The 23,397-nt window shown below is 58.8% G+C and overlaps 9 protein-coding genes across 9 annotated transcripts; 1 reads left to right on the forward strand and 8 right to left on the reverse strand.

Annotated features, from left to right (window-relative positions):
* Positions 1–88: 88 nt before the first annotated feature.
* THITE_115391 (uncharacterized protein) lies at positions 89–2,047 on the reverse strand (the record flags this gene model as incomplete). The annotated part of the gene is made up of 1 exon (XM_003656113.1): positions 89–2,047. The coding sequence occupies one exon, from the start codon at positions 2,045–2,047 to the stop codon at positions 89–91; it is 1,959 nt and encodes a 652-aa protein (XP_003656161.1).
* Positions 2,048–4,915: 2,868 nt separating this feature from the next.
* THITE_73720 (60S ribosomal protein L23) lies at positions 4,916–6,113 on the reverse strand. Its single transcript, XM_003656114.1, has 4 exons — positions 6,043–6,113; positions 5,756–5,803; positions 5,396–5,642; positions 4,916–5,271 (listed from the first exon to the last, which is right to left on the reverse strand). The coding sequence occupies exons 1-4, from the start codon at positions 6,054–6,056 to the stop codon at positions 5,161–5,163; spliced, it is 420 nt and encodes a 139-aa protein (XP_003656162.1). The 5' UTR covers positions 6,057–6,113; the 3' UTR covers positions 4,916–5,160.
* A 295-nt stretch (positions 6,114–6,408) lies between these two features.
* THITE_2120596 (uncharacterized protein) lies at positions 6,409–8,630 on the reverse strand. The gene is made up of 5 exons (XM_003656115.1): positions 8,208–8,630; positions 7,921–8,113; positions 7,570–7,866; positions 7,261–7,504; positions 6,409–7,188 (listed from the first exon to the last, which is right to left on the reverse strand). The coding sequence occupies exons 1-5, from the start codon at positions 8,490–8,492 to the stop codon at positions 6,414–6,416; spliced, it is 1,794 nt and encodes a 597-aa protein (XP_003656163.1). The 5' UTR covers positions 8,493–8,630; the 3' UTR covers positions 6,409–6,413.
* A 947-nt stretch (positions 8,631–9,577) lies between these two features.
* Positions 9,578–10,601, reverse strand: THITE_46900 (glycoside hydrolase family 75 protein; the record flags this gene model as incomplete). Its single annotated transcript, XM_003656116.1, has 2 exons — positions 9,578–10,326; positions 10,430–10,601. The coding sequence occupies 2 exons, from the start codon at positions 10,599–10,601 to the stop codon at positions 9,578–9,580; spliced, it is 921 nt and encodes a 306-aa protein (XP_003656164.1).
* A 1,197-nt stretch (positions 10,602–11,798) lies between these two features.
* Positions 11,799–12,629, forward strand: THITE_2091336 (uncharacterized protein; the record flags this gene model as incomplete). The annotated part of the gene is made up of 3 exons (XM_003656117.1): positions 11,799–11,918; positions 11,979–12,177; positions 12,400–12,629. 3 exons carry the CDS (start codon positions 11,799–11,801, stop codon positions 12,627–12,629), a joined length of 549 nt encoding a protein of 182 aa, XP_003656165.1.
* A 1,832-nt stretch (positions 12,630–14,461) lies between these two features.
* Positions 14,462–15,556, reverse strand: THITE_157610 (uncharacterized protein; the record flags this gene model as incomplete). The annotated part of the gene is made up of 1 exon (XM_003656118.1): positions 14,462–15,556. One exon carries the CDS (start codon positions 15,554–15,556, stop codon positions 14,462–14,464), a length of 1,095 nt encoding a protein of 364 aa, XP_003656166.1.
* A 330-nt stretch (positions 15,557–15,886) lies between these two features.
* Positions 15,887–16,333, reverse strand: THITE_2021069 (uncharacterized protein; the record flags this gene model as incomplete). Its single annotated transcript, XM_003656119.1, has 1 exon — positions 15,887–16,333. A coding segment is annotated over one exon (447 nt), but the record flags the coding sequence as incomplete, so codon positions are not given.
* A 1,979-nt stretch (positions 16,334–18,312) lies between these two features.
* On the reverse strand, positions 18,313–18,966 carry THITE_2131399 (uncharacterized protein; the record flags this gene model as incomplete). The annotated part of the gene is made up of 2 exons (XM_003656120.1): positions 18,313–18,875; positions 18,930–18,966. 2 exons carry the CDS (start codon positions 18,964–18,966, stop codon positions 18,313–18,315), a joined length of 600 nt encoding a protein of 199 aa, XP_003656168.1.
* Positions 18,967–19,217: 251 nt separating this feature from the next.
* Positions 19,218–23,390, reverse strand: THITE_2091339 (uncharacterized protein; the record flags this gene model as incomplete). The annotated part of the gene is made up of 7 exons (XM_003656121.1): positions 19,218–19,272; positions 20,976–21,215; positions 21,286–21,483; positions 21,537–22,158; positions 22,268–22,318; positions 22,383–23,291; positions 23,378–23,390. The coding sequence occupies 7 exons, from the start codon at positions 23,388–23,390 to the stop codon at positions 19,218–19,220; spliced, it is 2,088 nt and encodes a 695-aa protein (XP_003656169.1).
* Positions 23,391–23,397: the final 7 nt, after the last annotated feature.

Genomic DNA, 23,397 nt, shown 5'->3' on the forward strand with positions numbered 1-23,397 from the left:
GTGGAAATTGAATGGTGATTCCGGGCATTGGATCAGTCTGATGGACAAGATGATTGCGGTTTTGACTGACCTGCGCCAGTGGCTTCCCTCAGGCCAGCGGTGCATTCTCCTCCACCAGCCGTCCGAACACCTGCTTGCACACCACGAACCTCTCGGCGAGCTTTGACCCGCTCTGGCCGCTTGGCTCCGGCATCAGGTCATACGGCGAGGGGATATCGGCGGGAATGTTCTCGCTGTCATCCGCCTTCAGCCGGTCCCAGAACGCCCTGAACTTCTCGGGCGTGTGCTCGGCCTGCTCCACTCCCCCCGCGGTTTCCTCGATGAACCGGAGCAGCGCGTACACATGCTCTGTCAGCAGTCTGCCGCCGGCGCCGTGGAAGATCACCATGCCGTCGCCCGACCGCGGCAGCCGCCGCCGCTGCAGCACGCCCGTCTTCTCGTCCAGGCTGAGCACCTCGTCCAGGAGAGTGGGGATGCTGTTGTTGCCCTGTTCAGTATCCCCGCTTCCGCCACTCCTCTTGTTGTCATTCTCATCCGATCCACCGCCTCCGTTTCCATCCCCATCCCCAGCAGCAACAGCAGCAGCAGACGCCGCCCCGTAAAAACCCTCATACAACCAATCCAGCTCCTCCCCGTGCGCCAGCACCGCCCGGACGACCCACGCCAGCCCGAGCCGCGCGCACAGCGCCGACACGCCCTGCAGCGTGCCCCCGGCCGGCGGCGGCAGGTCGCGGCTGATGCAGACCGCCTCCAACAGCGGCGGTGGCGGCGGTGGTGGCGGTGTCAGCGCGGTTGGGTCCCGGCGCTGGTGCAGGGCGTGCATGACGGGGACGTGCGGCTCGTTGAGCTTGATTGCTGGGAGGGTGGGGAGTCGGAAGCGGATGGCTGGGGGGGCAGCAGGGCGGGGGTGGTTGCCGGGAGAGGAGGGTGCTGGTGGCTTGGAGGGGGCGGTTAGGTGTTTTCGGTTGGTTTTCAGCTGGCTGCGCATCTTGGCGATAGAGCGGCGGGCATGGGAGGAGGCGGTGGGTTTGGAGAACCCTTGGAACTGTTTGTGCTGGGATTGGGGTCGGGATGGGGGCGTGGTCGGCGGCGCGAGGGACGGCGCCGGAGACAGAGGTGCGTGGTGGGGGTGAGCGAACGGCAGGCAGGGGTTGCGCAGGTTGAGGGAGAAGAAGTCGACGGCGTGGCGGAAGTCGCGCAGGTCGACGTGGTCGAGCACGAAGTGCCGCTCGGCTTGGGCGCTGGTCAGCGCCAGGTTGAGCGAGATGACCATGATGGGGCCGGTCCAGAGCCAGGCATGGCCGGGCCGGATGCTGTCCGTGAGGGACGCCGCGGTGCCCGTCGCCGGGGCGGTCACGGTCATGATCGACTTGTTGATCCAGTCGATGCTGACGTGGGACGGCGGCTGGTCGCTACCCGGGGGCGGGCGTAGGTCCCACTCCAGCACGAACAGGCCGTGACCGAGTGGTTTGCCGCGCGCGGCCAGGGCGCGGCACTCGTTGATGCAGCCGATGCGGCCGGCTTTAGCGTAGGGGTTGGTCGTCCACGGCGCGATGTTCTCGGTGCGGAAGGGCACCATCTCCGGGTGGCGCACTCGGAGCCGCTCGGTCTCCTCGCCAGGGGACTGTGTCATCCGGGCCCAGGCGAACACGGGCGTGGCGCTCTTGGCGGGGAAGATGAGGATGCGGGCCGAGTCCTTGTTGGGGCGCTTCCCCATGGCGAAGCTGGACCACTGGCCACAGACGAGGGCGTGGTGCTGCTGGTCGTCGACTTTGCACTCCCACGAGCAATACTGCGCGCCCTTGCAGTCCCTGCAGAGGAAGTCCGGATTGGGAGAGTTGTTGCACATGATGCACCGCTGCTGGATTTCGCGGTCGATCCTGCAGATCTTGTGGAGGTGCGGGTGGTCGAGCGCTTCGTAGTTGTGGTAGCAGACCATCGGGATGTTGATGCTGGGGCAGCGCCGGTCAGGGGCTTGCGTCACCCGAGCGGCGTCGGCCGGAGGAGTTTGCTTTGACAGCCTCTTACGGGGATGGACCGAAGACATGGTGGAGGATAAGTCGGTCTGCGACTCCGATTGTATTTCAGAAGAAACACAGACCTTCGGCAACTTCCACGCAGAAACTGCATATACATGACTGTATGGCCATGCAGACGGCAACGAGACATGGTGCTTTATATATCAACACCCTTTCCTGAAGCTAGCCATCGTTTGTAACCAGCCTCCTTGTTCGTTGTTTACCGTTGATGGGGAGCGCGGGACTGTGCACACTGACAAGGTCTTTGTTCCCCTCATGTGTCTCAGGGGTCAGGGGTCATCCAGAGCGACAACCAAGCAGTCACAGTTCCCCACTGAACCGCTTCAACAAAGGAACAGTACATGTCCAGAATCGAATCGCGCTGATGGGAAGCAGGGTTGCTAAGAGGACTCCGAACCGGGCTGCTAGCGTCCAGTCATGCTGCGCTTCTGGCCAGCGAAGGTCGTGAGTCCGCCGTGACGTCGGCTTGTCTTCTCTTCTTTCGCATAACCAGAGAGTGATCGAAACGCATGCTCCCGTGTCAGCCAGAATCTCAGTCTCAATTGTACGGAGAGATAGTTTCCGGTGGTTTGGCTGTACATGACCACCCTCGAAGGCCCTAGAAGTAGGGAGGTATCTACCAAGTACCTATGTTTGCTTTGCTGTTGAAATCAGCCATTACAGCTTTGCACGCTCCCTAGCGACCTATGTAACTTCCACATTAGCAGCAGCCGGTTGAATGATTGAAACCTCGTCCCCCACTTGCAACTACGAAGCGTTCAATCTCTGCATCACCTGCTGCAAGTTGAACTTGAGACTGATGTAGAGAAGCAAAGCAAAAATTGGCATTGAGGCTAGAGAATGCTGGCCGGCAGCACCCGCTGATCAACAGCGACAGACTAAGGTATGATGCCTGCTAACTCTACCTCTCCCCCTCAGTGGGAACCACGCTGCTTGACGCCTTTCACGGGCTTTTTGGCTTTGCCCTCGGGCTTGGTGACTGTATCCTCGGACTTCATCGGCGGCCAAGGACCTTCGCAATACGGACACATGTAGCGCATGCCCGGGGGAAGGTCCTTGAACGGGGGTGTGGCGGTGCGGATATCACCGCATTCACGGTGTCGCTTCCATGTCTCACACTCCCATATTTTTTTGTTGGTCAACGTGTCTCGTCCGCACTTGGGGCAGCTGTAAAACCGGCAAGTGCACATGGCGGCGTCAGTGTTTCTCGAGCTTGAAACGTCAGTACGCTGTCCAGTGGGAGGCCGCGAGACCTGCTGCTCAGCGGAGGACTTGAGCGTGTTGCGCTAGACTTACATGGACAAGGCTGTAAGGGGAAGCTTGGTGCTTGTGGGAGAGGCGTGCTGAGCACTGTAAGATCGCGTCTTGGTGATAATGTTGGGTTCGATGAGGGTTCTCGAATTGGGTGTGCCCGGAAGATTGAGCCATTGCTGCCGAAGGCTGCGAGCGTTCTCCCTTATATACCTAGATATCTGCCCTAGGGCGAACGACCTTTGCTACCGCTGATGTGGCATTTGCGACGTCCTGCGCTATGTTGTGACTGAAGCATCGATAGCTCGCTTGGCCGACGGGGCTCTCCAGATTGCCCGCGCCATCTCACATGAGTGCTCACAGCAAGTGTTGGTGTCTGGCTAAGGAGGTCAGCCGTCCGGTAATGGCTACTCGTGAGTCTGCCGTGCCTGACTGACATGCTATCTTGCTACGTTGAAGGCACAATGAAGAGCCTCACCGACTCTGGGACGAAGCGTTCGGCCCAGCGTGTCTCTTGGTTTATGCTTGCTCCCGGGGGCAACACGTGACGGAGACTGCAAGCGCCTGGACCATTCTTCGCCCGCTGCCTAACGCTGTGTGCCTCTCGAGAGCACGCGGCAGGAGATACATAACGTTGGTGGCATCAGGTTGAGATCGGATGTGCCGGTCAGTTTCCACAGCCCAACACGAGGGGACCCGAAAACCCGGCAGATCAACCGGCGTGACCAATACTCCAGGTTTTCCATTCAGGTGGTTGGCCATGGTGGTCCCGTGGCAACTCATTGTGATTTCACTGCGAAGGTCGAAACCATGTCATGACAACTGGATGGGGATTATAGGGATTGCTAGAAGAACTTGAAAGAGAGCGTTGGCTGTCTGGCTGAAAGCATATTGAGTTGCTACCCCGTCATGATCTGCTCGATCCTTTTCCCCATTGTCTTCCTTGCTATATCGCGGCCGTGACTCTCCTTGACACCGAGAGCAAGCACCCACGCATTTTTCTCACGTCGCCTGTCCCCACCCTCGGCATCGTGTTTGCGCTGGCCGTTGGCGTGCACGATGTGCGAGACTTGAAATGGGCCACGCCCGTCCTGGTTAACCAGAAAAGCTGCCACCCTCTTGGAGTTGAGCTGGCAGCCTCGCGTTCTCGGGAGTCCCGGGCAATCTAGTAAACATGTTTCTAGGCGTAATCCAACCCTAACCAAGCTGGGCTGCTGGAGGGGAAGGACATGAATACCGCGGGATCAGGCCTCGACTGCTGGTGGTGCCAGAAACGGGCCCAAACACTTTGTCCCGGAGCACGGCTGAGGCACTCATTCCCAACCAGACTCTCGCTAACTCCACAAACCCTAGCCGCACGCGGCAAATACCACGGGGAGGAGACCACAACCACTTGTGACACAGGAACAAGAGGCTATCCGTCTCGAGAGGCATGGTAGGAGGGACGATCGGCCGGTGGGGAGTAGCTCATCGATGTCCTAACGCCGAGAACGCTGAGAATTGTGTAGCTCAAACTGGACCCGTGTGTGACTTGTGGGGCCGAGCCGAGGCCAACCTCCAAGACGAACCACTCAAATCGTGTCTGGAGGGAAACCGGTGCCGAGCTCGCCAGCCAAAGAAACGTTGGGTCGCAGCACCCGGGTCGAAGAACCGATTCTGAATTGACCTGTATATCATGCAGTGGTATGACTCCCAAGCACGCCGCAGCCAGAAATGCAAAGCCTGCCGATCCGGCCCAAGCCTTTTAAGTGGCCTTTCATCCCTATCTTCCTCGTTCAAGGCGGAAGATTATTCCCGGTTGACAGAATCGTTCGTTCCTCGAAAACCCGCACGCCGATGACCCGTCGCCCCTCCCGGAAACAAAACCCTCTTACATCACGACACCCGAGTTGCTGGCAATACGGGGCCAGAGCTCGGCGGCCTCCTTCCCGACGGGGCCGGTGATGGCGGAGCCCTTCATCTCACCCTTGGGGTTGACGATCTGCCGAGTTGTTAGCTGTCAGCGGCATCAAGGCGAGCGAAGCTAAGCGTCAACAGGTGCCAACGATCCGCCGTACGGCTCTGATCGACCCTGCACCCCGCATATCCCGCCCAAAGTCACGTACCACACCAGCGTTGTCCTCGAAGTAGAGGAAGACGCCGTCGAAGCGCTTCCACGGCTTGGCCTGGCGGACGATGACGGCGGGGTGGACCTTCTTCCGGAGCTCGGGCTTTCCCTTCTTGACTGTGGCCATCACCATGTCACCGACACCGCCAGCGGGCAGCCTGTTGAGGCGGGCGCCGACACCCTTGACGGAGATGATGTAGAGGTTCCGCGCGCCGGAGTTGTCCGCGCAGTTCATGATGGCACCACTGTACTCGGCATTAGCGTTCCAGTCCTTGTGTCTTCCACGGTCGTCGTGCCGGGCTGGAATGGTTGATCGGGTCGTCGGGTCTCGAGCGGGCGGGAATGGGATCGCACGTACACTGGGAGACCCAGGGTCATCTTGAGCTTGCCACCAGGGGCACCTCGCCTGTTCGGGACTCGGGTTAGCCATCGGCAGAGAGAAAATCACCACGATTTCTCGCCAGCTGCCGCATGCCAGAGACCGCCGTTCTCCCAGTTCTTCCCATCTTCTCATCCGTTCGCGAGTCCCCTTGTACCCCTCCCAAAAGTTCCAAGCTCTTTCGCAGCGGCGGAGAGTGGCGGCTCGGCATTTGACGGTCGTTGATCGAAAAATGCGTAGAAAGCGACAGCACGGCGTGTACTCACGAGATCTTGGCCATTGTGACGGTGTGGTTGCGGAGATGCGACTTGACGATTGGGGGGAAGGCGAATTTTCGGGACGCAGGAAATTGAAGGCGCTTCGCGATTATTTTTGGTGTGGATCGGAAACCCTACCGTCGCCCGATCTGTGAGCAGGTCACGTGGAGATTGTGAAAAAGCCGGCGCAACCCTAACCCTCTCACTGCGGGGTTGACTTATCCGTGAAGTTAAGGATCCACAGATTCAATCGCTACACCGTCACATCGTCAACAAGCTGCGGCCGCTCAGATCATGCGAAAAGCATCTCCAATTCCGCTGTGTACATAATTCATCAACATCATGGTCATGTGAGAGGAAGTCGCGGTAGCTGCCACCTGCTACGCCCTCTGGGGCAAGCTGCCGACAACCCGCAGCTCGCCTTTGGCCTGGCGACTCGCAGTCTGCGCCTCGACGAGTTTGAGCGGGCGGTACACGGGATCCCACATCTGCTCCTTGATCCACTCGTCCAGTTCCCCCTCGTCCTCCGGGATGTCCTGTTCCGTCGCCACGCCTTCTTCAACCGCCGCCTGGATCACCTTCCGCGCCACGCGCACGCTCACCTCGCGGACCACGTCGACCCCCGGCAGCAATGGCGCCGTGTCGTCCCGGAGCGCCGGGCTGAGCTCCACCACTCCGTTCACCGCCGCGATGAGCATCTTCTCGGTGACCAGCTTGGTCCTGCACAGCACGCCGCCGAGGCCGATGCCGGGGAACACGACGCTGTTGTTGCATTCCGCCACCTCAATCTCGACTTCCTCGCCCCCGGACCCCCACGGACCCTTGACAGGCTTGAACGGGCTGCCCGTGGCGACGAGGGCCTTCCCGTCGGTCCATGCGAACAGGTCGGCAGGGACCGCTTCGTGCAGCTTGGTCGGATTGGAGAGCGGGAGGATGATGGGCCGCTCCACGTGCGATGCCATAGCGCGGACGACCTCCTCGGTGAAGGCCTTGGGCACGGTTGAAGTGCCGACCAGCACGTTCGGTTTCACCTCGTTGACCACTCCCAACAGGTCCGTCTTTTTTCCTCCCCAGTCTTCCGACCGTGCATAAGTCTTCTGGGCGTCCGAGAGGTTCTTGACCTGGGTTGTTAGGAGCCCAGGCTTGTCGATGAGCCTGACCCGTAAGGAGGGGCCCTCAGCATTGCGTCAATCGGATGGGTGTGTATGGGTATGGGTGTGTACGCACCATATCTGCTTGGACGCCTCCTCTTTGCTGATGCCTCGCTCGGTTGCTATGGCATCACGGACTTGGTCCGCAATCCCTACGCCTGCTGACCCTGCGCCGAACACAACCATGCGGAGATCGGCGAGCTTTTGCTTCGACACATGGAGACCGGCAATGATGGCCGCAAGGGTCACGCAGCCGGTTCCCTGCACGTCGTCATTGAAGCATGGGATTTGTGGCCGCCATTTGTCGAGTAGGCGCCGTGCTGTTCCCCCGTTCAGCGGCCCGTCCAACTCCAAAAGGTCGACTGCTGCTCGCCCCGTCACTCACCGTTTTGGAAGCCAAAGTCCTCGAAATGGATGTACGCTTTCGGGTACAGCTCGCGCGCTGATCGGATGAATGTGTCGACCAACTCGTCGTACGTCTCTCCCCGGACCCGCTTCTCCCTGAGTCCCAGATACAGCGGGTCGTTCAGAAGAGTCTCGTTGTCGGTGCCGCAGTCCAGCACAACGGGAAGCACCCGGTTCGGGTGTATCCCGGCGCAGATGGTCATGAGAACCAGCTTGGCGATGGAGATCAAGATGCCGCCGCACCCCTGGTCACCGATGCCGAGGATCTCTTCGCCATCTGGGCCGGATTAGTCGCGGCACGCATGTGGTACCGGGGTTGGCAGCGTCTTACCCGTGACGACGATGTAGTCAATGTCGTCTTCGGTTCCCCACAGCGACAGATCATGGCGCACGCGGTCAATGTCGTGGATGTTCAAAAAGACCCCTTCCGGCCTCCTGAAGAGGCGCGAATAGTTCTGGATGGCCTCGCCCTCGGTCGGCGTGTACACGACGCTGAACATCTCCTCAAGGTGGTCCAGCAGCAACTACCCTCGCATACAGGTCATCAACAGGCCATTTCTCACCACCGAGAACACTCGCCGCCCTGTAGCGTCCTGCCTGCCTGCCTGCCTGTCTCACCTTAAAGTAGAGCACCACATTCTGCTCCTTCATGGACGTCAGGAACGTGTTCTTGGCCAGGTCGTCCGCGCCCGCCGAGTACTGCTCGTAGGCCCGCTGCGCCTGCTGCTCGAGCGTCTGGACGCTCGGCGGCAGCAGGCCCGTCAGCTCGAAGTCGCGGCGCTCGGCCGCGGTGAAGGCGGACCCCTTGTTGAAGTAGGGGTGGTTCAGCAGCACGGTGCCCTTGAGCGCGCACTCCAGCGGCCCGCTGGTGCTCAGCGGCAGGCGCTCAAACTTGGAAGGCATTGCGGGTAGGGAGGGAGAGAGAGACAACGTGCAGGTCAGTAACGCAGGTCCGGATATCGGAGTAGACAGATCAAAGGCAGTCGCTGCTCAAACACAACGGCGGCCGTTTTACAGTGTGCAGAGGAGATCATTCCAGGCTACTTCCAACAGAGTTCAGATCAGGCCATGATCGGTCGGGGCCGTGGAGGGGCAGGATGACGTAATTGCCAGACTGCCAGTTTCCAGGTCGGCCGCCATGCACGCTGACACGCACGAATTGGAGCGCGAAACCAGAGCATCAACATGACCGCAAGTTGGAATCCCTCCCGTAGCTATCAATGCTCATGTCGGGTCTTTTGGAGCCTCGCCTCTGTGGAACATGCGCATGAAACGCACACAACAGGCGCGGACTATGATGGCCCGAAAAAGGAGTTCGCTCTTGCAGCCATCGCCAGGGCAAGCCCGGAGGCCGGCCCTTGCTCACGACCAGCCCCTTCCGAGACCCGACACAAGACGTGTCGGGAGGAGAAGGCCCTCCGAGGAGGGGCTCACTGGGAGGTCCGTTGCCGGCTCGAGAGTGGCTGGAGAGAGTTGCTGCGATGGAGGGAAGAGAGAGAACAAGGAAAGAAATGAGAGAGAAGAGGATGCTCGCAACGTTACCATACCAGGTGATGGTCCCTACCTGTGTCCGTCGAGCGCCCATGTCCTTGCGCATTACACCAATCCCAATTCTTCAAGGGATTGACCGCGCGAGGTGCGCAATATCAATGGCAGCAACTTGCAAGAGTAAATCTACTTGGCCACGGCCATGCTCATCGAGCTTGTTTGGTTGACTGGCTGACGATGGACACAAGTCGGATGAAAATTTTGGACCACCGCACTGGGCTGGGCGGTTGGTGGAGCCTTTTCGCACGTGGGACGTGGAGCCTCTAACAAACGGTTCGCGTCAGTCACTCAGCGAACAACTGGCAACAGCTGCCACAAGCAACAAATGGAGCTTCACCAATGCTTCTCACCAGGAAGGGTAGGGGAGGGTCAAGATATTCGGCTATTCCAAGAATCAATTCCTATCAATTGAACTCATGTATGCTGCTTCCGTATCCAAATTATGAACAGAACCACATCGCACTCAATGTGATAACAACAACAGCGATTTTCCTCTTGCCCGTGCTCAACACACGCGACGGCGCATCCGACGCGTCGCCGCCGGGCTGCACGCGCGCGACAAGCCGCATCCCCAGCGGCTCAATGCTGCTCTCGAACGTCGCCGGGTCCGTCGCCGCCCAATCGGCCCCGTCGGGGCCCGGCACGGCATCCGCTCCCCGGAAGGCGATATACAAGACGTCGTTGCCGTCGATGCCGTTCGTCCCGCTGACGCCCTGCCCGCCGCAGAATGTCGCCAGCGCCAGCGACGCCTCGCCGACCATGGGCTTCGGCCCGTCGTCGCCGTTGGTGTCGCCCCACACGCCAAAGTACAGCCGGTAGCCCGGACAGACCACGGCGACCGCGCTGAGCGGCCGCACACCGTACGCCGTCGGGTCGAACGCGCGCCAGCCGCGCCGGCGCCGCGTGCCCGCCGCGTTGCCGAACACCACGTATGGGTGCACGTACGGGTTGAGGTCCGTGATGTTCCTGTTGTAGCCCGCCACCGCGTCGCGGAACGCCGTCGTGCCCTGCGTGTCCGAGTTGGCCGTGCTGGGCCGGCACCGGCCGTCGTCCGCCGCTACCGCCGCTCCCCCGCCGCCGCCGCCGTTAGCGCCGTCGCAGTCAACGTCCATGTTGGCGAGCGCGCCGTTGCGGCCTTGGATGTAGATGATTCCGCTCGAGTCGAGGTGGTCGCCGCAGTAGGAGAAGGCTGGACAGCCAGGCAAGTAAGTGGTTGTTAGCATGCGTCTTGAAGCCCAAAATCAAGCGGTTCGGGGACCGGGAGGGGAACGGAGATGGGGACGCCGACTTACTGTTCGGTCCCTTGTCGGTGCTGTAAAATCCGGTCGCCAGCTCGTTGGAGCAGCGTCCTTTGGCGCGCACCAAGTCGTAGAAGTCGCGGAGGTTCTGCGGCGTGTCACGCGCGATGCCAATTGGGAGGAGAGCAAGCGCGAGGAGCGCAAGCAGGCGGACGAGCTGCCACATGGGGTGAAGAGAAAACGATGGCGTATGCATGGCTTCCTGTAGGTCTGTAGGTTTGGAGGTTTGACTGGCCTTGCCGGAGATATAGAATTGTGGTGGATGGGTTCGCTGGCAATCAATCCGCGCAGAGACGGGAAGGGCGGCGTGGACTGCTTGGAACTTGGAGGCGACATTGGGGAGCCAGAGTGCCATGGCTCGAGAGCGGTCTCTCTGTTTACTCCAGCGATCGGTCCACTCCGACGGAAGCTGCATCATGCGCGTCATTCGTCGGCGTCATGCCGACGAGCGCGTCGAGCTGCAGGATCCGTTTCGTGACCGCCTCTCGGCTCGCAGTGACGCGTTTTTGCCCGCGCGCAGGATTGAAGATGCGCAGATTATGCATGGAACGTCATCTGAGCAAATTACCATACCGAGGCTCAAGAACGAGGAGACAGAAGTAGCCTGGACCTCGGTTCCTCTGGCTCCTGCATCCTGACCGAGCGCGTGGCCACCTGCACTGCATGCATGAGCATCGTAGAGTAGGGCCGACTGACACGTCTAGACGCGCAACGCCGAACGAGGAAGGCTGACGTCCCAAGCGTGTAGGCCGTGTGTTCCACCGCTCTCGCAAGGTGCCTTAGTTAGACAGACGGGTGAGATGGCAAAATGAAAAAGCATGATGGAGGTAGGGACCAGCACAGCGGCGATGGCACCTGCGTTCAATATAAGACGGCTCATTCAGGGACTGGTAGCCATACCGAAACAAGCCCCGATTTCCACCTCACTTCCAACCCGGGCGGCGGCTCAGCTCGCCGAGGCTGCTCGGTTTGCTCCTTGAAGACTGGATTGGGATGACCTCGCTGGGCTATTCCATCACCACCCCGTAACACGCCTTGGGCCGGTGCTCGCCTGGCGATGCATGCGCTCACATCATCATGCAGCTCCGCAGGGACGAATGGGTGGCAAGATGCATGCCTGACCGCCGGACGCGTACTCAGAAAGGCGCGCAATCGTCGTCATCCCATATGCAGGAGGAGCGTCGCCAGAACGAAAGTGGGGCGGGTGCTGTATATAAACCCCCTTCTTCTCCCATGTTGGGCTGTGTCCTGTGTCCTGAACCATCAACCAAGAACCAACAAGCCGGGTCTCCTGTCTTGACAGTCTCCAAGCAACCAAAACCAGACACCATTATCTGGACGACTTCGCTTTCGAGTCACCAACATGAAGTGCAGAACCGTTCTCCTCATCGCGGCCGCCGCCGCTCTCATCCTCGCTGCCCCAGCGCCGAAGGCTCTAAGCCTCGCCGCCCAACGCATTGTCGACGAACTTCCGACCTGCGCGGTAAGCCCGCTCGGAGTCCCCTTCCCTCCCAACCTCGTTGCTCTGACACCCTGCCACCAGGCACCGGCCATGAAAGACCAACTGAATCGTGCACCCGAGTACGGCTGCGAGCACAATGCCGACGGGACACCCAACGCGGCCTGCCTCTGCAAGAACGACAAGTTCAAGTCCGACACCCGCAATGCCATCCGAAACAACTGCCTTGAGATGGCCGAGCTCGAGACTGTCGAGAACTGGGCCACGCGTCAGTGTGGCAAAGGTGAGTGCTGCATCCGTCATTGTCCTGTGTTGTTCTTCCATTTCTTTCTCTCTTCTTCCATACTCTCTCTCCTTACCTGCTTCTCTTCCGACTGGGCCAGGGTGGCTGCCCTTCTCTTACGCCCCCCCCCCCCCCCCCCCCCCCCTCTCTCTCTTGCGGCCCCCCCTCATACACACCACAGCGAGGCTCGGTCCTGTCGCTGACCACCTCTCCCTCCTCTAGCGCCAAAATCCCGCCCTGTCAAGAGGGTCCGATTCGCCAACGTCTCCAGCGACGACTCCTCCTCGGACGAGGGATCAAACACCAAAAAAGAGACCATAACCGTCGCACCCAACGAAGCACTCTTCGACCTTGAGGAGATTGAAGACGAAACCGCCGCCGCCGCTATCACGCAGCCTGTCAGCACTATCGCACTCGCCGCCGTCCTCGTTGCCGCGTTCGTTGTCCTTTGAGTCAACGCCAACAAAAACAAAAACAAAAACAAAACAAAAAAAAAAAGTCAAAACAAAAAAAAATAAAAAAAAACGTCATCATCGTCAAGAATCCCTATGGTTGGGTGGCTGGGACGGGATTCGGGCTTAACTGAGGATCTGCAGGCGCAACATCTCGACTTTGCGGTTCCTCGTCACGAGAATAACGACAGTTACGACGGTCACGGCGTTTATGGCGTTTACGGCGTTTCGGCGTTTCGGCGTTTCGGCGTTTCGGCGTTTATGGCGTTACGGCGTTACGGCGTTCTCAGCGTTCACGACACATCCATCAGCGTTCTCAGCGGTCACGACACATCCAGTACGCGAACGACAACCCATCGTAGTTTCGGTGGACATCACGGCGGACAACAAACAAACCCCCCCTTCCCCCCTTCCCCCCTTCCCCCCCCGCCTCCCTTCCCACCACTCCAGAAAAAAAAGAAGAAGAAACAAAAAAGAGTGGCAGAAAAAATTGAGAACAAAACAAATGAGAAAGAAAGAAAGAAATGAGCCAGGGACGCCGGCCGGCTGATCCGCGTGAGGTGAAGTCGGTCGGGGCAGATCCCTTGGGAAGGGGGGCGGGCAATTTCCAAGCAGAAAAAAAGGAGTGGCAAAAAAAAAGAAAAGAAAAGAAGGAAATGAGAACAAAACAAATGAGAAACAAAGAAAGAAATGAGAAAGGGACGCCGGCCGGCTGATCCGCGTGAGGTGAAGCCGGTCGGGACAGATCCCTTGGGAAGGGTGGTGGGCAAATTTCTGGTGGAGAGTGGCGGGCGGGCAAAAAGGGAAAGCGTCAAGCTTCTTGTCCGGACGGCTGGCCTAGCCGCTTGCGGTGACGGCCAGTCGGATGATGGATCCCTTGGGTGGGTGCCACTCTTCACCGTGGGGAAGGGAGGGGGAAGGGGAGAAGGGGGGGGGGGGGGGGGGAGGGGTGAGGTTAATGACGGGTTTGGAGGAAGGGAAGAGGATTTTGGATATAGGAAGGGCATTGGGTGGGAGGGAACCTGGATAAAGGGAGGGAGGGCATGGAGGGCATCGGGTGGGGTGGGTCGCGGGGGCTGGGGGAGGGGGAACGCAATTAAACTTTTTCTTTTTTTTTTTATGTATGTGTGTGTGTGTATGTGTGTGTGTGTGTGTGTGTGTATGTTTTCAGACGGTCTGGTCGTGTTGCTTTCGGTGTCGTGATTGCCTTGCCTGATGGATCCCTTTGGTTTGAACTTAGGTGCCATTCAATTGTTTGACTTTGAGGAGGCGACTTTGTACATTGGCCTGTTGGTGGGCGAATGCCGGCGGAAAATCGGAAAGCGTCTGACTCCAGGGCAAAGTTCTTGTCCGGGCGATCTGACCCAGCCGTAAGAGGCGATGGCCCGACTGATGGATCCCTTGGTCACTGTGAGGTGGAAGTCTGAGGGTAGACAGCACCTGACTCTAGTGTGTCTGGATGGTTGGGCCATGCTGCAATTGGAGACGGGCCTGCCTGTCGAGGAAGAGATCACCAGTGTCTACCTAGTAGCTTCTCGTCCGGATCAGTCAGACCAATGTCTGTGTCAAATGGCAGGCACTCACCGATGACTCCCTTATCCATTGAGGTAATGGCGGGGTCTTGGGCTAGCGGGAGGGAGGGCGTAAAAAGGGGTGGAACGGTGAAAGGAACATGGGAATACAACAGCGTTAATACGACGGGTCATGAAGTTCATACGGCCCAGCCCACATAAGGATGCAAGGAGTCAGCCATTGCCTTAACCCTACCTAGTTACACATGATGGTCATAGGCCAAGCCTGTGACACAGGGGTTGCTTTCTCTCATAGTCTTCTTAGACAACCACCACGGACATCCTGACTGCTTGCTCAAGCCACTGCTTATTCCAGACATCAACCTCGAACAAGCCTACCCGCCACATCCGTGGAAACGGCTCCCGTGGGTTCTGACCACCCAACCGCCTCACACCCCCGGTTACGTCCAGTTCAAAGGAATAATACACCTGCATGAGGGCCAGGCCAAAGTCCACAGCGCCATTCGTGCTGGAAAACGCACTGGGCCCGGTCCCTAATCGAAGACAGTAGATGCACGTGTTGGCGGGAAGTTCATGTGGGTCCGCGTCGAAGAAGATGATCCCGTCAGCGGAGGCGGGACGACGGCGTACATGGGCCGGCATCAGTCGTTTGAAAAGTCCGGCGGTTTGCGGACGGCGGAACATGGTGTATAATTTTGGCCTCTGTTCGCCGAGCGAGGGGAGTAGCAGCAGGTCGTCCTCGTTCTTAATCAGATTGTCCTCCGAAATGGTGACCACAGCAACGTTGCCCGTCAGACCCATGTACCCTCCAGTAACGGAGCCAAATTGCTGATAGGCATGGTGCCTAAGTCGCATTACTTTCAACCCCGTGACTTCCATGGGGTGATAGGCCAGTGGTAAGGCGAAACCCTCTGGGTAGATCACGTTGGGAGTGAGCGGCGGGGCGTCCGTCGTTGCTGACAAGTAGGCATAGTGCACGGGACCTGAGTGGGAGATCCAGGACCAGGATGGCAACCAATCAGACAAGAAGTCAAATTTCTCAATATTTTGAAAGTTGGACGCCTTTCTGGGGGGCAACGGCCACTCGCCCCCTTCTTGCACTCGGGTACGAGAGGCGAAGTCCGGAAACCAGGCCAACTGCCTGGCCAGGTCTTGCTTCCACATCCCTGCGGCATAGAAGGTTGCGTCCGGGTCTCGAGGATTGCGGAGTTTCCATTCGAAGAAGGCCGCTAAGCCGGCGAGCGCGAGGAGACGGTCCTGGGGAAATGTGAGATCTCGGCCCGAGTAGGTCTCGACGACTCGACACCAGTCTTCTATCCAGGGTCGTGATCTCCGTGGGTCCCATGGCAACAGGGTCTCGTCGCCTACCCGTTCCATGGTAATGCGGGACGGCATGTTCGGAGCGAACAGGGCTTTTGCGTCGTCCTTACTGATCATCTCAGGGTAGTCTTCGGATGCAACGGAGAACCGACACTCCCAAAGCAGTCGAGTTTTGGTAAAGTATATGATCCGTTTAGAAAGTTGGCGCTCCTGGAAACACCACCCTCTTGTGAATATCGACCCGTCGGATATTGCGTTCCCCCAGTCAGCGAGGTATGGCTGGATGGTGACCGAGAGAGTGCCTCCTGCTTTGACTTGAGTTGTGGCGAGAGTGAAGGGGCGAATATGTGCATGGGTGCGTGGACGAGCGTGAAAGATGCCGGAATGCGGATCCTGGGAACAAGAGGCCGAGATCACGCAGAACGAAGTTGAGTAAATCAGGTCCATGCGAGAGATTTCACGGGCCTTATCCTCTTCGTCGTCTTGCACGATGCACAAGGCATCGATCCAGATATAAACGATCCCGATGGCCCGAGACACCAGAATGGCGTGCTGGAAGGTCAGGGGCAGGCTTTCGAAGTTGAGTCCTTGCATAGACGCCGCAAGGTTCGCTTTGGTTGTTGTATGCATTGAAGCAGGCTTGCCCCAGCGATAGCTGAGGGTTGTGTATGTAGGGCCGAAGCCATCCTCGTCCCGTGGCAGCTCGGCAGCGTCAACAAGCCGGAGACCGCTGGCGCCACAGAAGAGGAGACGGGCAGGCGAAGAAAAGCCTGTACCAAGAAGACGATCCCCGACGTATGAGCAATATGATCGGTGATCCCGCTGACAAGTGTCCATCCATTGGTTGAGCAGCGACTTGGTCTCTTGAGAGTTGGCGTGTGGGTTGACAGGGAGGGCTGGTCGCGGCTTTGAATAACGAGGAACTCCAAAGCCGGGAGCATATTTGTCCCAGGTTGTCACAAATCGTTCATTAGGTTTGTCTCCATTCACTTTGAATCTGAGTCGGCGGCAGTTCGACCTTCCCCAACTGATGGCAAGGAGAGGTGGCGAGGTTTTGTTTCCATGGAGGACATGCAGGCGGGACCAGTGTGTGCTCAACAAGATACCTCCTTCAAGGTCGAGCGTCGCCTTGTCTGGGTCGCAACCTGCCCGTATCGCGTCCAGAACGGTGGTGCAGAGTGGACAACCAGCGTCTGCGCTGCTCGTCAGGCTCTCAAGACCACGTGGGCCGGTGTGAATGCGGTGTGAGACCGATGATCCGGGCTCGAAGAGTGCTGGTGGTATTGTTTGACATGCCGAGCACAATGGCGCTTCACTGGTGCTAGCCCATCGTGGTGTCCCCGAAGCGTTCATACCTGGGGCTTTCGCTGATTCCTGTCCCATAGTTACGAAACAACTTTGGATTGTTGCGTGCGGCGGCCCGGAACTCCGCGGTGTCGGACGGGGAGTTTGGCGCTCCAATGAACCTGGAGGAGCGAGATTGACACCCTTTCTAAAGAACTCTTGTTGAGGCCCTGCTGCCGAGCAAGGACCATCGGCCGAAATTTACGCCGATCTCACCGTGGCCCTGCGAGCATTCTGATCGCCCAACGACCAGACCGCCGCATTCTCGGACCGTTTTCCGAACTACAGCAATAGACCTAGCACACGCCGCTGTTCCTTGCCCAAACCCCTCTCCCTTCCAGGCGGCCAATCCAGGCTGGAGGTTATAGAGGTCCCGCCAAGACTAATTTCGGCCAATTGTCGGCAATGTTTTTACAGCGTCAGTACCCCGCCAAGACCGCCAAGGGGTTTGCACTATCGCCATGGGTTAGCCACGGGTTAGTTCGCTGGGGGTGCGGGGGGCGGCGCCAGCCCCCCGCTGGTTAGGATTCGGGTTAAGGTTAGGGTAAGGGTCAAGGTTAGGGTGCGGGTTAACTTCGTTTTCTTTTTTTTCGATTTGGTTGAGGTTTGGTAAAGTTGTTGCTGCGAGTCTTCGCGATTGTGCATTGTCGATGTTGCTCTAAGTCGTCGCGGCCCCGCTCACCCCGTGGCGATTGTAAATACTTGTAAGCGGCAACCTCCGAAATTAGTCTTGGCGGGACCTCTATAACCACGACCCAATCTAGCGTAAACCGTCCTGTGCGCGGTTGGTCTGCGCACTAAAAAAAAAAAAAAAAAAAAAAAAAAAAAAAAAAAAAAAAAAAAAAAAAAAAAAAAAAAAAAAAAAAAAAAAAAAAAAAAAAAAAACGCCGCTGGGTGCTTGGCGCCTAGCTTACCAAAAGAACACGTTAATAAATAAATAAGTTAATAAATAAGAGATATAATCAGATACTTGAAGTCTCACCATGAATGGGAAGAAGCAATGAAGTCCAGTGGTCGTCTCTCCAGCCTTCAACTTTCTAAGAGTGTCTACTCCAAGCGCACGAAGACAAATTGCTAGACTTTTCCGACATGCAGCTGAGCTTGTTTCCTTTTCATTCCAAAGTTCCTCGCCATTCATGGCCGCTGGACTCGCCTGGTGAATGTGCAGTCTTGAGCGCAAGGGATATTGAATGATGGCAGGGGGAAAACGTGTAGATGTGGCTCCATCCGGTTGGGATGGAGGGGGGCAAAGGTGCCCAGAGTGCAATTGAGGATAAAAGATTCGCTCAAATTGGAGCTGGATATGGGCAAATGTGACAGAAACGAGAATTCTATTTATTTTTGATCGATCTTCATCAACGAAAGGAGCCCAGACGGAAAGCTAGCGGCCACCTCAGCGTTGACTCGACCAAGGGATGTAGATACAGTAGGTGAGCTCCAGTCAGACACGGCGAGAACTGTGTTTCCCTGAGCAGCACGATCAAGCACTAATTAGGCGCGAGTCTCTGGCCGCCAGCGGGAAAGCCACAGCCCTGCTTGCCGTTCTGGGTGTTGGCGCCGGGGCCGGAGCAAATGCCGAATTTCTGGGCGCCCGTGTTCACCAGAGCGCAGCAGGTGGAAGCGCAGTCGGCGTCCGAGGTACACTCGCCGCCGATGAATTGCTTGCCCTGGCCATTGCCCACGTTCTTAGCACCGGCCGGGTCGGGCTGGAGAGTGCTCGGCTTGATGGTGTCGCCACCGGCGCTGGCGGCCGCGTTGTTCGTGTCGCTGGGTGCTGGGTTCGTGTTGGTGGTGCCAGCAGCGCCGGATTCAAACCCGCAGCCCTGCTTGCCGTTCTGGGTTGATGCACCGGGACCAGAGCAGACACCGATGGTCTGGCCGCCCTTCGGAAGCGTCGCACAGCAGCCAGAAGCGCAGTCGGCGGCACCGAGACACTGACCGCCGATGAATTGTTTCCCAGCGCCATTCCCGACGTTCTTCTCGCCGGCGGGGTCCGGGAGGCTCTGACGTGCGGACAGATCGGGGGCAGCGTGGACAGCAGAGATGGCAACTGGTAATTGTCAGAGTAAAAGGGATAATCGGAGAGGCAGAGTTGGGAGCTCACGAGCCAAAATGCCAGCGACGGCGGAGAGCTTGACCATGGTTGCGGCTGCGACGTTCTAGACACGAGGACTGGACTCTAACAAGTGATTCAGGAAGAGTATGTCGGCTAGCGACGGCGATTAACAAAAAAGGAGGCCGAAGAAGAAGAGGACACCAGGTCCGAGCAGCGGAGAAGACAAGCAAGAAGAAAGAAGAGAGAGAGAGATGTCGGTGATGCGTGAGATGCCACGGAGGGTATTGCGAGCCAGGAGGGAAGAGGAACGGACCTCTTATACAGAACCAAGAGCTCTCACTCGCTGCTCGCGCCATCCCAAGCGGCCTTCTCGGGCGGTGGTGGTTTGAGGCTGGGTGTCAAGGGTCTGTGGGTCAACAGAGAAACAGGTGCCCTGTCAGGGTCCGGTGTCTGTTCTCGCCGGAAAGTTCAAACACGATGCGGGAGTGAAGATCATGGCCTAGGGGGATGCGATGCGTTTCACGTCTCAGGTCCCGCTGTTAGTGGTATCGCGGGAGCTGTAGGGGGGCGCACTACCACACCAGGTGTGTCATCGTTGAAACGGCCCCGAACTTTCCCCTGGCGCACCAGCGTAACTGTGCAAGTGCGGGAGGCAAACAATTCGGGGCCTGCGCGACTTTGCGGTCCTGGGTGGTGGTCACCTCGACCTTCGAGGGCGCACAGAGTGATGCTGATTCAAGAACGGTCGGGGCCCGTTAGGAACCTGGCGTGCGGCTCGGGCCGGGTGGGCGCCGGAATCGCCAGGACTCGCACCAATTGAGAAAGCCAATTAACGGAGACATCAAATGTGCAGGTAGGTAGTTAGTGTACCTCGAAATCGGCATCCTGTAATCTCTGAATCGAACAATCGCGAGTTGCGGATCATCCGAATTCTTAGGCTTGCGACGATCTTGTGTTCTGCATGATTCGTGTAAAGGTTCCTGGAGGGTTGCAGATCTGAGAGGTCGACCGAAGTGTACTTTGTGCGGAGTAAGCTTCGAAGCAAGAAAAGAAGCATGGCCGACCTGGTTAGCGCTGTCTCGGGGCGTCCGAGGTCCAGTGGGCCAGACGGGTCGCAGTCAGGGCTTGCGCAGTGCCTCGCAGGCGCGCCCCTGCTCACCCGACGGAAAGAAGACTGCTGAGAGGTCGAAATGGGCACAGAACCAAAAACCTGGCTGAAACCCCGGACTTTACCTGGTACCTGCCTGAATTACAGAACAGTGGAGAATTCGACAATGGTTCCTTGTCTCCTCTATCGGACCTTTCGCATTTGCAGGTGCGCAGGACGGCGCAGACGTTTCAACACCTCATCACGAGACGATCTCGGAAAAGGGAGACCCCAGAAGACGACCGGTTTCTCGGGATAGCTAACCGAAAATGGAAGCGCTCCAGGGCTGGTCGCAGCAACCGCCATGGGCGGGCAGGCAACTGCTCGGATTTAGTGTACTGCGGTATGTTCGGAATCCACGACATAAGGTACATCGCAGACCCTGTGTTGTTGCCTGGCGTTTGCTGCGACAGACATCGCGGCAGCCCCTGTCGGGGCACCCCAGAACCTTCCCAGAAATTCCTCTAGGGCAAACAAAGGGCAACCCGGAGTTCTCTGTGCTCCGTCCAATCAGGCCTGCTCCCGTTCATGCACAGCATGGAAGATGAGCTCGGCCCGGCGATTGGCCCCACACGCCAATTCAAGCATCCTGCGAAAACGACCAAGCCCACAGCCGCGGTCAGCATGAACGGATCGCCAACTTTCCGATGATCCCTCCAATACACTAAAGCAGCCAGCTGCGGATGAGGAAGCAATGTTCGCGCCGCCCCCGTTCTCTGCACTCAAGACAGAGTAACCGCCTGACGGTAGCCACCACGGGGTTGGGTTCTATGTCGTTCGACATGATGGGGACTCGGATGAATGTCAGTGAAGCCCCTCCCCCCACTTCCTCGGCCTCGGTCCTGTTCGCTCAACTAGACGCCTTGCAGCCGGGCCACTCGAGACCGAGCCAACCAACTGCCGACTGATAGATGGGATCTGCAGCCTGCATGGTAGTCGATGCTCACAATTTCGCCTTGCCGGTGTGCAGGTCCTCCCAGTCCTGGCGCGTGAACGGGATGTATGTGTTCCCCTTGCCGTGTCGCTCGATCCAGAACACCTCGTCGCCGGGCGTCACCTTGTCAGGATGGACACCCTCCCGCTTCAAGGGAACTTTGTTTTGTTTGTTGTTGTGTGTCGAAGACGGCGCTTGTACATGGCGCAGGAATAAGGGCACCGCGTACCTCGGCAGGTGAGTCCGAGCATGTCTGGAAAGGTCACATCGAGATGTAAGGTAAGGAAGGTCAACAAGCAAAGCGGCGAGACAGAAAGACGCACCGGAGAAAATCTCGATGGTCGAACGCTTGCTTTCTAGCCGGGTCGATGTGGATTGCCGCGGCACCTGCCTTGCCGTCGTGGCCGGGGAGCTGCACGCCGTACACAATGGCTTCTAGCACGCCCGGGTACCGACCAAGGACCTCTGAGACTTCGGTAGTCGACACATTCTCGCCTTTCCACCGGAATGTGTCGCCAAGCCTGCGGCAGCGTCAGCAAATCCATGTGACGGCGGCGGTGCGAGGCGGCGTTACCGGTCCAGGAAGAACCACCTGCCCTCGCTATCCCTCCGCAGCGCATCGCCAGTCCGGTAGTAGCAGTCTCCCTTACGGAAGACATCTCGAACGATCTTCTTTTCGGTCGACTCCGGGTCTCCCCAATACCCGGCAAAACGACGCTCGAACGGCAATCGCACAAGGATCTCGCCTCCCACTTCGTACGGCATGCGCCGCGCGAATCCCGTCTCCGGGTCGCGGATAATCTCCCCCGTCTCGGCGTCCACCGCCACGGGAACGTAGTACTTGTGGTACTTCCACCGCTGGAGGAACCCGTGGTGGCCCACCGCATGCGCCGTGAAGTCGTTCCGACTGGCGTTGTCCAGCGCGAGCATGCCTTCGGTGCTATTGAAGAACTCAAACACCTGCGTGATGCCGAAGCGGTCCCGGAAGCGCTGCCACACATCCGGGCGGAGGCCGTTGCCGAAGATTGTGTGCACGTGGTGCTGGCGGTCGAGAGGAGAAGGGGGCGCGGCCAACAAGTACCGCAGGGTCTCGCCAACGTACACAAAGATGGTGGCGCGCGAGTCGCGGATATCGCGCCAGAAGCTGGAGACGCTGAACTTGGGCGCAACGCAGACGGTGTTCCCGGCTATGAGTTCTGGGATGCCCTGTTAGCTGCGGCCTCGCAAAAACCGAGGGCAATCACGAGAGAAGGACTCTGGTGCTTGACCATCTCCGAGCTCTTCGCCTCGTGTGCTGGAACATACGGCGCATGGCAGTGATCCCTCCAGTGCCGTGGTAGAACGGCATGCACACGTCTGGCTCACCGTCAGCCATAGCCCCCAAAAAGGCTTTCCGTCACAGGGAACCATGTCCACTCACAGCACCGCTCACCGCCGCCATCCGCATTCGCCGCTCCCGTGCTCTCATCACCCTGCGCGAACGCGGCAACCACAGCTAGCGGACAGCCCTTCGGCAACCCCGTCGTGCCGCTGGTATAGAACAGCGCGAACGGATCCGTCGGCTTCACCCCGCCGCGCAGCTCATCCGGCAACCTCTCGCCCGACAGCCCCGCCACCTCCCGCACTACCTGCTCCATCGTCACGAACCTGACCCCACCGGCTTGCTTCACCACCTCCTCCACCCGCCGCCAGGCACCATCCCCATCCCCATCCCCACCACCGTCCCTGTCCCCGTCCGGATCCGGACCGACCAGAACCAGCCGCGCCCCGCTCACCCGAAGGCAGTGCGCCAGCGCGTCGCCGCGCAGCCGGTGATTCAGCATGGCGGGCGCGGCGCCCGCCGCCCACAGCCCCGCCCACGCGAACAGGAACTCGGCCGAGTTGGCCGCGTACAGCCCGACCAGGTCGCCGCGGCGCACGCCGTGGGCGAGGAACCACCGCGCGAACTGGTTTGCTTTGTGGAGTAGGTCTTGGAAGGTGTAGTGCTGCGCGCGGCTGGCGTTGCCGGTCCTGTCGTTGCTGTTCGTGTTGGTGTCGTCATTGGTGCTGCTGGTGGTGGTGGTGGTGGTGGTGGTGGTGGTGGTGGTGGTGGTGGTGGTGGTGGTGGCGGTTGTCTCCCGGACCCAGATGGCTTCCTGGGCGGCGCCGAGCCGGGGGTTGGCCGCGTTGGCCTCGAGGAGGTAGTAGGGCGACAGGCGGTCGGCGCGGGCAGCGCGCGCGATGGCGCGGCGGGCGGCAGCGCGGCGGCGGATGGCGCGCAGGTCTTTGTGCAGGTGTAGCTTTGCGTTGAGGTAGAGGCTTAAGGGGACCAGGGCGGCGGTTGTGGTTGCTGAGGGCCAATTGAAACAAAGAGGGACCGGTTAACAGGTTGGGGAGGGCGTGTATTTGATTTGATGAGTACCTTAGGTAGCTTACCGATGGTTTCCATTGTGCTT

The sequence above is a fragment of the Thermothielavioides terrestris genome, chromosome 5 (genome assembly GCF_000226115.1).
Source record: "Thermothielavioides terrestris NRRL 8126 chromosome 5, complete sequence".
NCBI lineage: Eukaryota > Fungi > Ascomycota > Sordariomycetes > Sordariales > Chaetomiaceae > Thermothielavioides > Thermothielavioides terrestris.

What these genes read in the sequence shown, in the direction of transcription:
- THITE_2120596 (XM_003656115.1), bottom strand. Translation starts at nt 8,492, where the DNA reads ATGCCTTCCAAGTTTGAGCGCCTGCCGCTGAGCACCAGCGGGCCGCTG. An exon ending in ATGTGGTGCTCTACTTTAAG is followed by an intron (nt 8,114 to 8,207) that starts GTGAGACAGGCA and finishes ATGCGAGGGTAG; the next exon opens with TTGCTGCTGGACCACCTTGA. An exon ending in TGACTACATCGTCGTCACGG is followed by an intron (nt 7,867 to 7,920) that starts GTAAGACGCTGC and finishes AATCCGGCCCAG; the next exon opens with ATGGCGAAGAGATCCTCGGC.
- THITE_73720 (XM_003656114.1), bottom strand. An exon ending in ATGACCCTGGGTCTCCCAGT is followed by an intron (nt 5,643 to 5,755) that starts GTACGTGCGATC and finishes TGCCGAGTACAG; the next exon opens with TGGTGCCATCATGAACTGCG. An exon ending in TCGAGGACAACGCTGGTGTG is followed by an intron (nt 5,272 to 5,395) that starts GTACGTGACTTT and finishes ACAACTCGGCAG; the next exon opens with ATCGTCAACCCCAAGGGTGA.